We start from the raw sequence: 14,785 nt of genomic DNA, 5'->3' as shown, positions 1-14,785 counted from the left end.
AATGACATGTTTCATTTTCGTCTTCGCTGTCATCGTTGTTGTTTTCCTGTGATCAGCCCCCGCCTGGTTCCACGCACAAATACAATTATCTGGCTGAGTAACAAAACTGAAAGCTTCCTTCACCAAGAAGCTGAGGCGATCATTCTGAACGCCGAAAGGCCCAGAATGATACTTTACGTAGATTTAGGATACTTGCTTACGCTTAATAAGTTCAAACAGGTAACCTTAGGGTGGAGTGAGAGGGAATGTATTTGCATTGTGGTTGATGGGTTGCATCAAATGATTGATTAAGCCCGCCATAGGCATTAATGTCAATTCCATAGTCCATTTCTTGATCATAATACCCTGGCGTTTGGTTTTATATTATGGCCGATTTTGTTCTCGCAGGTAGAACCGTCAACTGACAGCCTTTGTGGAATACTGGTCGACAATCGCAATCAGTCTCGAACCCGCAACTTCCATGCAAAGTTGACCAATTGCGAAAGCTCTGTTAGGCTAGCGAGGCAGACTCCCAGCTGCCAAGAAGTGATTGATCGAAATGGAACAAACCCCTTCGCTTCACCAATCATTACGTCGTGATCAAAGTCAGTCAGCACGCCTGCATGAGCCCCTGCTCTAGCCGCCAGCCTTGTCCATCTTCAAATACCAAAACAATTTGAAAGCCCTCGTAGCCTGTTCCCAACTTCTCTTAATCTTTCACACGATTGAATTTCCACCCCAAAGACTACCAGCCAGAAGCACCAGTCTCGTACAGTAGAGCGCAGCGATCCACTGGTGGAACTGACCAAAATGGCGCGTCGCCGGCTATGGGCATGCCTCGCATTCACCTCGCTGATTGTCTCCGCCCAGGCTGGGGCTCTGGATGATTTCACCAACAACCTCTTCTCTGATCTAGCGCCGTGAGTCTGATTCTGTACCATTTCTTGGGTAGTATGCTAATCGATCTAGTGTCCTTGCCCTTTTTGGAGAACGCGCGACTATGCAGTTCATGAGTCAATCACTGGGTTGGGCAGACTGTATTGCGTTGGCCATGGCTCCGCTAGGGATTATCACCATCATTGTGAGCGCAATTCGCGTGGGCGGGCCGATGCGGCTGAAGGCGATCATTGGCCGGGCGAAGGAGAACACCTCAGTTGCCGAAATGGAGCTGATGTCTTCTACTTCACGCGAGGTTTGCGAGTTGTACAATGGCGAGAGTATCGTTAGGTGTCAAGGCTTGGCTCCTGTATGGGAGTACATTTGCCTCGTACCAAGAGGTGACAACGCCAAAGATTTGGCGAAGAGAAACAGCAAGACTAGTGGGAGAATCCATTTCAAGACACTGGAACAAGCGATTACGGATGGCCTTTTGAGCTTGGAAGGTAGGGTATGTAGTTTACACCATGAGGGAAAATTACTGACTCTAAAGAAGGAACTCGCGATTCTAAGCTTGAAGGGCAAACACAACCTACTGATAATGGACTGTCAACCTCCGTTTCTGTGGTTGAAGATGAATTCAATGCTGGGTCTACGGTAGTGCGGCGGGGTATGAGACGCACTCGTGCCTGGTTTCCCAGAGGCAGAGGTATGTTTCTTGGTAGACTCTCATCCATCATTTCGTCGGAGATTGTGATTAAGTGTGTTAGGCAATGCGTCGGCTTCAACGGAAAGCAACATAGAGTTGGGCAATATCTCTCAACATCCTATACATGGTTCTTCAAATGGAACTACCGTCGGATCAACAACAGAGACCGGCTTACAGAGCTCCAAAGTTACACCTGCCGATGATCCTCTCGACGGAGCCTCCATGATCGTCATTCGAAACACAGGCCCTGAAGCACCGAACATCTCCCTCAATCTATCCGAGAGCCATAGCCGGACAGCTATCAGAATCGTTGCAGTCATGGGGATTATTCTTCAACTAGGCGTTTTGGCTTTCTTTGCGGTCATGACCTATCCATCTTACATACGCAATGATTTCAAAAAGGATGACGAAGCTGTTCCCGAACATGCCTTCCCACTTGCTGCTAGCGGTACCATCCTGTTAGTTGCAGGGTTGCTTCTGTGTGCTCGTGTGGTGGAAAGTAGTACACATGAGCAACGATACAAACCCACCGAAGGCTATGAGATCCGTCTATATTGGTTACAGCAAGGGCAGACCGTTAGTGATCAAGTCTTTGAATCTTTTGCAACCTTTCCCTCTTTACCACGAACTGAAATCATCACCTCTCGTCGCAGCAAAGATTATGGAGAGGGAAAGGACAACAAAACATTGCAACTCATGGCCATTATCGGGGTTCTCATTGGTCTTGTGGGATTCGTCATCCAATTCGTCGGCCTGCGGGCGATGAACGCAGCAGCATCTCTGGCACAGCTCGCTGCAGTAGGTGCTATGACGATCGCAAGAGCTCTTGTGAGACCTGGATTTGCGAGTTCCTTTGAGAAGTCAAGGCTTCTCGCCGGTTTTGAAATTGACTGGCTAGCTTGGAAATTAGTCAAAGAACAGCATGTCTGGGAGACGAACGAGTCCTCTATCAAAGAGACCCAGCCCACGGAACCTGAATCTCCAAATGATGGGACCGCAGAAGATACCGTATCAAGCCCGCTATCGCGGCATCGTGAGAAGGGAAAAGCAAATCAACATGATATTCCTGGGACATGGGCTGTGGTTACGGGGTGGGGCTCCCGATACCATCCACTTGAAGCGGTACAAGAAAACTTTTCGAGGCCCCAGTCGGGTTCGCGGCTGTTGGACGTACGCCGAGAGCTTGCTAAGCTAGCAAATTTCCAGCGAGAGACGTCAAAGACAGCTCTGAACCTTGCTCATGCAATGGAAACGACGATGTCGATTTTGTACCCTACTGGTACTGGAGTCGACGGAACTAGCGATTTCCTTTGGAATATTGACGTGATCCACAACGGCTTAATATCAACTCCTATTTCGAATCCGGCGATGTCTCTCCAGCTTCGATTGGCTCACAAAGGAAAGTCCTGGAAAGTTTTGGCAGATGACGTCGACGCTGTCTTGTCACTGTGGGCATATACTGCGCGCGGAGCCGATCAGGAATTTGAGCTCAGCCAGGGCACCGAGAATTTCAAACACGTCAACTCAGAGAATGACAGCTGGCTCCGTAACAAGATATATCCAGCCAGTCTGAGAATTCTATGTCCGGCGGATAACGATATGAGAGACCAGATGTGTAAAGATCTCAGTCTTTGGGCGCCAAAAGCTATGCAGACCATGTTCAACATAACCGACTACCGACTTCCCCGAGAAGATAAAGACGAGATTTACGACGTGCCGAAGAAATTTCAGGCAAGCAGAATTGTGGGATTCAACCCACAAAAACGACCATTCTCAGACGTTCCACGAGGAGAGCGAGAGTTCTGGCGCACTCGAGATTCTGTGTCGGAGCTACTGCCTCAACGCTCTGAGAGGGCTCACTGGGCCATCGAAACTCAGGAGACACTAGATCTTCTGTACGCAAAAGACCTACTATATTCGTTCTTCTGTTCCGTGGCACAGACGCTGAGGTCTCCTGTGCGAGGTAGAGCGGAGATTGAGAACATCTTGATTGACATCACCTGGCGGAATGTTCTGAGGAGCAATCTCCGACTCTGTGTTTTGAAGCACGGGGACTTGAATAAGCTCATTGAAACTTTCATCGACCTTGAGCTTGGCTCTGAGATCGAGGCTACGTTGAGCCTCTTACTGCCTTTGAGCTTCTGGGACAAAGCGCCAGTACCATTCGCAATCTTCGATGTTCTATGCGAGGAAAAGATCAAGGCCCGTAAAGCGCAAAACTGGGAGCTTCTATTTCTAGACCACGATGATTTGAATTCCGTCAAGCTTCATAAAGAAGTTCAACTGGGCAGAGCTTTCTTCTTGCACCTCTTTTTCTTCTTAATCGAGCATGCTCAGGATGCACAAGACGAACTTTGGTTGATCAATGTCGAGGGTAGAAAGTTGGATCAGGAAGCTGAAAGCCACCAACCCGATGGCTGGTCGTCGGACATGACCCCTGGTCAACGCAAGAATCTCGATCAACATTTCCGAAAGCATCGAACAGCACTTTTAACATGCCTTAGAATTCTAGGTAACGACGAGCTCTTCGAAGACCTGCAAACGCTTTACACCCACCAAGACAGACACCAAGGCTTTCTGCATTATCTGAGAGAACCCAGAGATATTGAACATGACGTGGAGCAGTCTGAGACGCGGTTGTGTCATAGATTTCATGCGAGGAAGTGCCTGCCTTGGAGGCAGCGCAAAGACCCACCAGACCTATCAGCCAAGTTGCCACAACGCTTCAACATGACAAGTGTTCATCTCGAGGCCATGAAAATCAATGGGAACCCCGCAACATGCAGGAAAGATATCCCTTGGATTAATCAGCCCGATGCATCTGGTTCTACACCTCTACACCACGCTGCTAGGACAGAAAGCCTGAATATGGTGGAATATTTGATCAAAAACGGGGCTGACGTAAACTCAAGAGACTTCCGGGGATACACGCCGCTTCATTATGCTTGCGGCTACCGCGATGATAACGTCATTATCCCACTCACTGACGCAGGCGCAACATTTGACGTTCAAGGCACGGATGGAGCGTTTCCGCTTCATGTGGCGGCAGGCGAGGGGAACGTTGCAGTTCTTGCCCACTTGAACAGGATAAGCTCATCAACCTATCAGCAGATCATCCACGGTCTGGAGGGAATTGAGTGGAAGGCTAAAGACTTTCACGGTCGCTTGGCCGTTCACTGGGCTGTTGTTGGAGGCCATTGGGGCGCTGTCGAGGAGCTTTTTGCCTTTGTAAATGAGACTGACAATTACGGCTGGACGGCGCTTCATCTGGCCATTTTACACGGCAAAGACGAAATTGTTCGCAATATTTGCAGGCTTTCAAAGAAGAAGAATCAGGTTTCTGTTGATCTGGAGAAGATGGATACTGAAGGGCGCACGGCTCTTCACTTGGCGAGGATTAAGGGAAATTCGGGAGCAGCTGACACTCTCATTGAGGCGGGCGCAGCGCCAGACCCTCAGCATTATCTGCCGGCAATGAAACTATTGCAACGACATCGGCACCACGATTTCTAAGCAGCAACTGCGCTTTTTCCTCGCAACACAACATAATGTCTGAGAGAGAAGGACCATGTTCATGATTCAATAGAGCTTTCTAATCTGGTAGTTCAAGCATGCATCAAGGAATCAAGCCTTTTATTAGGTGGTGTCGCCCTAGCCTCAGTTGATGTCCGCAGGATGTTCCATCCTAGACCTGACCATCCTGAAAGATATCATGTAGATGATGGCATGGAATTTGAAAGGAATCCGAATTTTCGAATCGGTTACTACTTAACTTCCAACGGCTTTTGGCCTGACATCGAATAGTAGTGTGCGTACGAGTGGATGGACGGGCTCATGAGAACCTTGCGCAGCTGTACTAAGAAGATCTCGACCTCAGTGGATGACCAGCCAAGACCTCTTGTAAGGGGTGCAATGGTATTCGCGTGTAAGCCATCATAAACAGCCGCCTGGCTGTAGCGGCCACTGATCACTTGGCCCACGGACCAACAGGGAGCTTCTTCGTGTCGTTGACCTGGTTGACATAGCCTGCAGCCTCCAAGCGTTCGATATGGTGATCAGCTGCGAAGAGTTCAACACCGAATTTCTCTAGACCCTCTTTGACGAGGCTAGTGAACTTAGGAAGCGTGCAATCAGACGGCATGCTCCCGTCATCGCAGTCGAATGTCCACTTCATGTCCTGAAGCTCGATCCAGCCCCCTGGCTTAAGGACCCTACTGTCGTCAGCATATCGACCTCCAAATCACAGTCCGGGCATACCTATGGGCTTCTGTCAATAGCTTGGGCCAATTCTTGATGGCTGGCGCCATGTGCCGAAGATGAATGTAGTCGATTGAATTTTCGGGGTAGAGCCATTCAGCCTCGACGTCATCAACGATGAAACTCACGTTCGGCGGGACGTACTCGGGTTGTATGGGGCTGAGATCAATGCCAGTCACCTCTGCCTCCGGATATTCGTCGCCCACTATGTGCCGGTCAGCGAGTTCAGACTCTCACATCAAGTCTTCAGAAGAGCATTTGAATGCACGAACTATCGATAGCCCAAATACCGGTACCAGTCCCGATATCGAGGATCCTCTGGGGATTCTTCAGCGGCGCATTATGAAGTGACCCACCACATAGGTGAAGAATCATAGCATGCTTCATGTCCTCGCGCTCCTGCTCAAGATCGTCGTTGGGGAACAGGTAGCGGCCTTCTTTGAACTTGTGGTATCGTCGTTTATTCTCGAAATAGTAGTCGCGGACGCTGGATGACAATGAGGTGGACTGGGTGGAGCTGTTGTCAGTAGAATAGCCTGCGTCGTCCGCCGGCTCAGCAGCCTCGATACTGGGGCCTGGAGTTGGTTGATTGTTGGTAGCTTGTTCATCTCCGGCAGCTGGTGTAGCAGCGGTGTCGGACCTCGTAGATCTCGAGGGGGACTTGGAAACGGCACCTTCTTCCGCCATGATGGTTGTTGCTGTTGTAATCGTGGATGAACAGGGGTGATTATTTCGCAGACACAGGTGATGGACGACTCTGAGACGATGTTGGACCCCGCTGGGTAACTTCTAGGATGGTGATGAGGGGTCATGCCAGAGAGCTAACACAAAACAAGCGAGACATAGATGGGTTGGTATTGGTTCGGGTACGAGTCCCTTTGTCCACGTTTACCGCCTGCTTCAGTGCTTACCAAAGAATATTTCTCTGCTCTGCAGGCGCATGTGCGACCGAATGATCTCCGAACCGGTCAGATTTAATCAAAATAAAGCAAGCTCTTCCTGCTGCTGATATTAGAACATGAACCCTAGTTGTTATTTGACTTTTATCCTGGGTCTTGACCAATAATACTCTCAGGAACGTGAGCCATAGTCTTCCGCTCTCCCACCTGTGCCGGCTTTAATTTGGCATCGGTGACTTTACGCAAGTGCTGAAGGCGTTGAGTTGAGCTAGTTGCTTGCATGGTGATGATATTAGTTTGCAAACATGCTGCTGGAAGGAGATAAGATTTTCCCGAAACCCAGGGGTTGGATGTCCTTGAAACACCACGAAGCGAGATGAGCGAGTCGTGAGGCTCTGAATGGTCGTCAATAATTGCTTTCGGCGCTTACGGATACATGCGGCCTTCGATAAGAAATAGGCATACCCATGAGCAAGCAAATTGTCGCACTTTTCTCTTTCCTCTGCCTCGTGCAAATAACTTGACAAATCGACGAATTCTAGTTCATCCTTCGGCGCTGGACTTGTCCCCGCGCTTCTTTCCATGCCCTCATTTGAAGAAGAACGCCAAGGAGGCACCAACAAGGAGCATGTCATTTACACCAAAGACGTTCAGCGAAAATGACTTCTCAGTCCAAGACCAAAGTCCATCTGCCTCTTGCCGATGGCCAAATTCGCCTGCTCAAATTGAAACCTGCGAGCACACTATCTGATCCAATCGAGTGCAGTCTATTTGAAATTTCACCAACCACAAATACCCGATATGAGGCAGTCTCATACGTATGGGGGAATCAACATCGCCGAAAAGTAATCAAAGTCAACAACGTCGACTTTCAAATCACTGGCAACCTTTTCGAGCTTCTTCCGTACCTGCGACAGCATGATTCAGATCGCGTTCTCTGGATCGATGGCCTGTGTATTGACCAGAACAATGACATGGAAAAGTCTCGGCAAGTAAACATGATGGGTGACATATACAAAGGTGCATCTCATGTTGTCGTATTTCTGGGCAGAGAATGGGATGGTTTGGACATCGCTATCAAGTACCTTGGGCTCGCTGCTCAACAACAAGACGCACACCTTGACCCGGCACTTGAGCCACATCTACATGTAAGCAGAAGCCGCCTTATGGCACCCCAACAGCACAATCTGCTAGGCCTACAGCTTTATTTAGGGGTTCTATTCGCTAACATAGACCAGGTTGATGGTCAGAGTATCTCTGCACCTGAAGTCCAGAACAGCCTCATCAGGTTCTTCGGAGCAGACTGGTTCTTCCGAGTGTGGACTGTACAAGAATTTGTTCTTGCGAAAAGCTTCTCCTTTGAGTACGGGTCAACAATAACAGCTGGTGATCTGGTGTCAAACGGATTTCTCGCGTTGCGACGACACGCCCAAAATCAATGCTGTGGACCACAATCTATCATGAAGCGCGGGCAAGAGTTCCTCGATATTATGACTCACACGGATGTCTTGATTGACCTGAGATTCGATTCGGAGCGGAGCTTTCTTGAGACCCTTCACAACCTACGGCGGAGGAGTTGCAATATCTCTCGTGATAGAGTCTATGAGATGCTTGGGATGGAGTTTCGAGGTCCCAAACACAAAGTCCTACCAGATTATCGCATCACCACTGCGCAACTCTTTGTCAAAGTTACACAGCAGCATATTTTGCAGACGAGATCACTCGATATCTTCAGCGTTTTTGTCCCTGGAGATAAGACTACGTTAGACCTCCCGTCGTTCGTCCCAGATTGGACTCTACAACCGGCCAATTACTTTACATATCGGTTATGTGTGGACCACCAGTTGACACTCTCGCATTACAATTTATCCAGAGGAGGTGAAACTGAGTTTCAGTTTTATTATGACGACTCCAAGCATCAAGCCACTGTCAGAGGTATTCTTATCGGTCGTATTATCGAAGTCGGAACGCCATGCTCCTTTTCAGGCCTAGACACTATACCTGAGGCAATACCAACCGTCAGAGAGGCTCGTCAGTTGGCAGGGCTCCAAGGTCATATTCCCGCGTCATACAAAACGGCAAGTGAGGAAGAACAAAAACTTTGGCGCACGCTTTGTGGTAATCTAGCTGTTGATTATGCTGAAGGAGATCGGGGCTGGAAGTTAGCAGACCCGACAACCAACTTCGACTCATACTCCAGGTGGTATAATTCTATAAGCACCGAACAGGACATTCAGCCATCTGAGATGAAGCATGAATCTTTTCTGGACGCGTTGGCTCCCAACCTTTCTGGGCGTAGGTTCATACGCACAGATCAGGGAGATATAGGGATGGCTCACGCCGAGGCACGGTCTGATGATATCGTCATGGCACTTGCTGGGGGTAAAGTGTCGTATATTCTCCGCCAAGAGAACAAAGTTGGGATCTCCAAAGGCCACGAACTCTATAGGCTCGTAGGCGACGCCTACATCGACGACAAAATGGAGGGGGAGGCTGTTACGAGCCATGGGGAATGGATGGAAGTCACCTTGATATGAATTATAGTCCTTCGAACATGAGATAAACTCCAAGCTAGGACTCCCGTCATTATTTAAGCTACAAATGTTGCACGTGAGATACTTGATGCCATTTGGTTGGAGATGGTAACTATATTGAGCGGAAATTTTATGAGCGGTGATTGGGCACATATGCTACATAGGTACAATAAATGCCACCTCGCACCTAAATGTGCTTGACCAAGTCGGCTAAGACCTCCTTCCGCCAGCGGAAGAATATGCTGGCATGGGTATCATCTTCCAGTCGGAGGTGAGCATGGTCCCCTAACCTCTTCGCGATCTGAACCCCATGATTCGGAGGAACAAACGTGTCGTGCTGTCCATACCACAGCCGCATAGGCAGGTCAGTCCGAATATCTTCCACATTAAACCCGTACTCTGTTCCACACAAGTACCCGTCGTGACTCACTCCATCAATTCCTTGACGATAATACTGCCGACCGGTCATGACCATCCGTGTTACAATCTCCCTGTCTGACCAGAGACCAAGTTCCTGTCTCGGAAAAGTCGCCTTCTTCTTCTCTGCCTCTTGTAAACGTAATTCCAAACGCTGTTCATCTGGCAAGTTGTATTGACCCTCCCGGTGGAAGTACCAGCCCGCAACGCGAGGGCCATATCGCCATCCGTACGTGAAGCCGAGCCAGTGAAACCACCCTGCTCCGCTCATGCCAATATCTGGTGGGCCGATTCCACAGACGATGGCGACAGCTTTCAGCTTGTCGCGAGGCATGGCTCGCGCACAGGCAAGAGCATATGGTCCGCCCCCCGATACGCCCTGATATCCAAGTCAGAAAATGCATGTCGGGATAGAAATAACATGCTCAGCTTACCATCACTCCATACTCGTTGATTTTGAGGTGAGAAGCGAGATGTTCCAGGTCTTTCGGGTGATCTAAAAGCGTCCTTCCGGTCTGGAAGGTGCTTAGTCCCATGCCAGGGCGGTCCGTCGCGATGATGCGGGCGCCAGTCTCCAAGGCTGCCTCGTGGAGATGACCGGCTTCAACGCGAGAGCCGGGAAGCCCATGACAGTAAAAGATGGGCTTGCCCGTTGATAGCCCGTACTGTGAGTAGCCGAGCTTGCGACCATCTGGCAAGGTCAAGACCTCAGTTGTGTCTTTCTCTGGGACTAGCCATGGCTCTGAGGGCGCATCGGTGGGGCTATTGCGAAATAGCAAAGATTTTAGATATGATATTGACATTGTAGAGGGCGAGTCCGTATGGAGTGCAGCGACAATGTGGGGATTTCAGTGCACCACTCAGCTGAACTTATATGTTTCCTTGAAGGATTCGTAGCGCTTATGCTCAATCCCGGCATGTAGTGCAGGTACGCAGTACCTCGTGTGTCGACCTATTCCGGTTAGGCACAAGGAGGCACGGTATGTCTTACAAACAAGTCTTTGACAAGCCCGCGGGAATATTCGGAGCAGGGGGACACGTGAGACAAGCTCGCATCTCCCAGAGGATGAAGATCTTCTTGATGACGGAGGGTGAGTCAATCAGCCTTGAACTTCTCGGAGGCGCATGACTGCAGCGGCTATTTTCTGACATCAAAACTCGCCGAACTTTCCGCAATTTCGCATTCCTGCAGACTGCCAAGAAACGTCGTGCCGCAAAGTATAGAAGGCCTTCGTAGGCCAAGCTTCACCAAGTCGGAGATGCCGCGTTGAAATCTGCTACTCATTTGCTAGCAAGGCGCGGTCTGGCGACTTTGTGACACAGACGTGTATGTCCTCTCATTGGCAAAGTGATTAGTGAATGCCGATTGGAATGAACTACCTTTCGTTCTCGCCCGATAGGTATATATCAAACATGGAAGTCGAAACTTGGCAACAGTGAAAGTCGACCACTGTGGTGAAAGTCCACGTCTTTGAGGAATTATTCGCGTTGAGAGGCCAGACCCTAAACCGAGCTCGTCTTCCCATTTCAAAAGTATAAAATTCAAAGAGTGTTTATTGTCCCTAATGAAATGCAAGCAGGTCTGGTCTGACTAAGGCACCTAGCCACCGATGCCAGAGCCGGATGCCGGTGAATCGACCCCACTGTGCCGAGCGGGATCCCATAACTACAGTGGGCCGCTTTCCGGGCGTCGCTGGGGGCCGGAACGGGAGACCGCCTTTTTTCTCTGCTACTATTCCTGCGATTACAAACATTCATATGCTGTATTATCTTCGCTGTATTTACTAAGCTCGTTTAAACTACTATTACTGGAATCCTTGATAATGATTGATTACGTAGAAAGTATAGCGGCGCAGACAATGGAAAATTAGAAGGTCTTCGGATCGGAGAACCGACTGCCTCGACAACAATCCTACGCATGCGTGAGCGTCGGTGGCAGGTGCCAAACACAAAAAATACAACGGAACATTTCATCGACAGCTGGGGCTTGTTGTTTCACAGACAAATCGACGTTGCCAATTAGAGCACGAACAAAAATAGGCGGCGTTCCTGAGCTGATCGCGGCAGCTCCACAAGTGTAGTCAGGGCGCTGTGAGTCGAGATGATTCATCGCCGCTAAGCCGAAACAGAACATATTGGGGTGATACCTCTACATTTTCCTCTCAACAGATGATCAAGATTTGTTCCGGAACCCAGCCTCTCACAAATAACTCCAATGAACTATCGCACTCACTGTTACAGCAACTGTGGCATTGTCAATGTTCATGTTGTATACATCGCGGGGTTTCCGTTAAATTTGTCTGGTGGGGTCGATGGTGGTCAGGGGCCGACGAGCATCGATTGACCGCCACCGCTAGCTTGTAGCAAACCTCGCCCTCTGGACTTCGCGTATAAAACAGCAACCTCTTCCCCCGAGGAAACCAACAAGACAAAGTCGAATCAGTCCTCCATCTCATCCTCGACTTTCGAAAATGCGACACTTTACGATTCCAGATCAGGCCACTGGCCTGCGAGAAGTGCCACGGTCCCAACTAGACCTCAGAACCGACCCAGATATCATTGCAGAACTCAACACCTTCCGCCCCATCACCGCCGAGAAGAATGTATGGGCATTTTGGGACAAAGGTATTGACGCCATGTACCCGAGCTACAGATGCACCGTTCTAAACTGGGTACGCAAACTTGGCCCCAGCTGGACTGTTCGGCTTGTCGATCTCATCGATGGCTCCCCCAACAACGTCTACAACTTCATCAGCAAGGACTGGCTCCCCGATTGCCTTGTCAACATGACCATGGACGGAGCTCACAAAGCCCAGCATGCGTCAGACCTTATTCGGCTCCCATTACTCTTCGAGCATGGCGGCGTATGGATGGACGTCGGCAACATGCTGCACACTCACCTCGACGATCTGTTCTGGGACGCTCTTTCCGACCCTGGCTCACCGTACGAGATCGGTCTCTGGATCATCACCGGTCAGATCAGGAAGAAATGGGGAAGCTTCGGCAACTTCATGCTTGCCGCTAGGAAGGGGTCCATCTTCATCAAAAACTGGCACGACGGCTTCAAGGAGCTTTGGAGAGATCGCACGAACGAACGCGGCTTCCACAAGCACCCACTAATCCAAGAAATTGGAATCGCTGACGGAATGGCCGATTGGAATTTCGAAGAGAAGGTCCTGCAGATGAGCGACTACGTTGCGCAGATGCTCATCGGGGACCGGACGAGGAATCTTCTTGATGTAGAGACTGGCTGGAATGGACGCGATTTCTACGAGAAGAAGGCGTTCATGGTAGAAGGGATCAAAAATGGCATTCTCGGGGCCATGAAGACAGACTACGACGGCGCCAAGCAGATCGAGATCTTTACGACAAGGCTGGATGAACCGGACGAGGCAAGACGGAAAGCGGCCGAGGAATTTGTGATGGACATGCTTGAGAACAGCCACATGTACAAGGTGTATCACAACTCAGCAGGTGGACTGCCTGCACTGGGAGATCTGATAAAGAAGGAGGGTTTTCGTGATGCAGATCACAGACCAGGAACCTTTGGAGAACTCTATAGATATGGAACAGTGCATTGGCGGTCGACAAGGAAGGTTGAGCGGCTGACACCTCCACCAAGTGAGGATGAGTTGATTCGAGCTACCGCGACTACGCCTTCGGTGATAGGTAGATAAGACAGAATCAAATAGACGTCTATGCATATTCTCTGAAACTAAATTAGTTCTGGGCACGTTCGCGTTCATACCTCCGTGCCTACCTTGGTGATTCTGGTAAATATTTTGTGACTATTGGCTTGAGCTACCTTTCTGGCATCGCCGCATTGAGTCCACATAAATTTCATTGAACCCACACACATTATCCATTTATGTCCGTCCAATCGTAGTTATATAGAAGGCCGTGACTGTAATTCGCTTTTCTCTTTCGACCACATCACCCACTAAGCTTTCTCAACTGATGCTCGCAATTTATCATGCCGTCATCCCAAAGAACAACTCTAATGGATTTACCCTTACTATTCAAAATAGTGCAGGAAACGAGGGCCATTGTCCATGGCACCTTAGAACCCGAAATCAAAACCGCACTGAACGAATCGCTGGTCCCAATGCAAAAGGATGATCAAACGGGGCACAACGACGACGTCAATTTTGACAGTCACCCAGAACTCAGTGTGGCAAATATACAACGGGTATCTCCAGAGGATACTACCTCATTGGCACCCATTAAACTCAATACTGATGATTTCGACGAAATTCAAAAGCAGCGTCCAGATGCTTCGACTTGGGAAATCAACTTCGAACTGAACTTGCGTCGCAGCCCGATCGTCCATCTTGCGGTCGAGATTTTACTCCTCATCATGGACAAGTTAGAGCTAGCCGATCTCTTCATGCTACGCCAGGTATCGTTCACCTTCTGGCGTTTGTACATGAACAATCGGTTCCCTCAACCGGGGACGCGCCTCGACAAGTCGAGGTTCCGAGGAGATGAGGAAACTGTCCGAAGATCGGCGGAAGTTTCGTTCTGCACACCGTGCCTACAACATCGAGCTATGGAAATTACCGAGTTACAGTTGTATCACTTAACCCTGGCACACATAATGTGGTGTTACTGCTGCGACAGATACCATCCCAGACTGTGGTTTTCATCAGAAGAGCGAAGAAGAAACTCGGTGGGTCGCGAATGTATTATCTCACAAGGGCGGGTTCATCTCTGCGCCCATCTCAAGGTTTCTCTGAAGGACGTCGGCCGTTGGACTGGCTCGATAGCGGAAGGAGGAGCTACGCCTCACCAGAGCTTGACTTACATGAGATGCCAAACGTGTAGCGACCTGGCCATATCGGCGGCTGCTACCGCCAACGCCGGATACATCAACCCTCCAACGGTTTCCCTGTGCCTTTGGCTTCAGAAAGAACCTAGTATTGTGTTTCATTGGACTCTACCAGTATTCGTCGTCAGGCAGACTGACCGCGTGAACGACCAAACCCTTACAGCTGCATTAGAGGCACTGAAAACACGACATGGCAGCATATTTTGCCCTCACATCAATTCAAACCTTGAGCAGCTACTCAGACCATTTCATCCCGAGTATTGATCTTGTCTAGGGCCTGATAGTC

The 14,785-nt window shown here is 49.6% G+C and overlaps 4 protein-coding genes across 4 annotated transcripts; 2 read left to right on the top strand and 2 right to left on the bottom strand.

The window, feature by feature from the left end:
- Positions 1–789: 789 nt before the first annotated feature.
- Ankrd44 (Serine/threonine-protein phosphatase 6 regulatory ankyrin repeat subunit B) lies at positions 790–5,077 on the top strand (the record flags this gene model as incomplete). Its single annotated transcript, XM_066150958.1, has 4 exons — positions 790–899; positions 949–1,366; positions 1,742–2,022; positions 2,218–5,077. 4 exons carry the CDS (start codon positions 790–792, stop codon positions 5,075–5,077), a joined length of 3,669 nt encoding a protein of 1,222 aa, XP_066009855.1.
- Positions 5,078–5,531: 454 nt separating this feature from the next.
- Positions 5,532–6,508, bottom strand: CGGC5_v002431 (Secondary metabolism regulator LAE1; the record flags this gene model as incomplete). Its single annotated transcript, XM_032027504.1, has 3 exons — positions 5,532–5,775; positions 5,822–6,026; positions 6,094–6,508. 3 exons carry the CDS (start codon positions 6,506–6,508, stop codon positions 5,532–5,534), a joined length of 864 nt encoding a protein of 287 aa, XP_031876132.1.
- Positions 6,509–9,441: 2,933 nt separating this feature from the next.
- CGGC5_v002430 (uncharacterized protein) lies at positions 9,442–10,474 on the bottom strand (the record flags this gene model as incomplete). Its single annotated transcript, XM_066150957.1, has 2 exons — positions 9,442–10,050; positions 10,106–10,474. The coding sequence occupies 2 exons, from the start codon at positions 10,472–10,474 to the stop codon at positions 9,442–9,444; spliced, it is 978 nt and encodes a 325-aa protein (XP_066009854.1).
- Positions 10,475–12,142: 1,668 nt separating this feature from the next.
- Positions 12,143–13,348, top strand: FCK3-2 (putative glycosyl transferase FCK3; the record flags this gene model as incomplete). Its single annotated transcript, XM_032027501.1, has 1 exon — positions 12,143–13,348. The coding sequence occupies one exon, from the start codon at positions 12,143–12,145 to the stop codon at positions 13,346–13,348; it is 1,206 nt and encodes a 401-aa protein (XP_031876142.1).
- Positions 13,349–14,785: the final 1,437 nt, after the last annotated feature.

This window comes from Colletotrichum fructicola, assembly GCF_000319635.2.
Source record: "Colletotrichum fructicola Nara gc5 chromosome Unknown KSG_Nara_v1_contig01, whole genome shotgun sequence".
In the NCBI taxonomy this organism is placed as follows: Eukaryota; Fungi; Ascomycota; class Sordariomycetes; order Glomerellales; family Glomerellaceae; genus Colletotrichum; species Colletotrichum fructicola.
The sequence above is the reverse complement of the archived record's forward strand: the minus strand, read 5'-3'. Positions and strand labels throughout refer to the sequence as shown.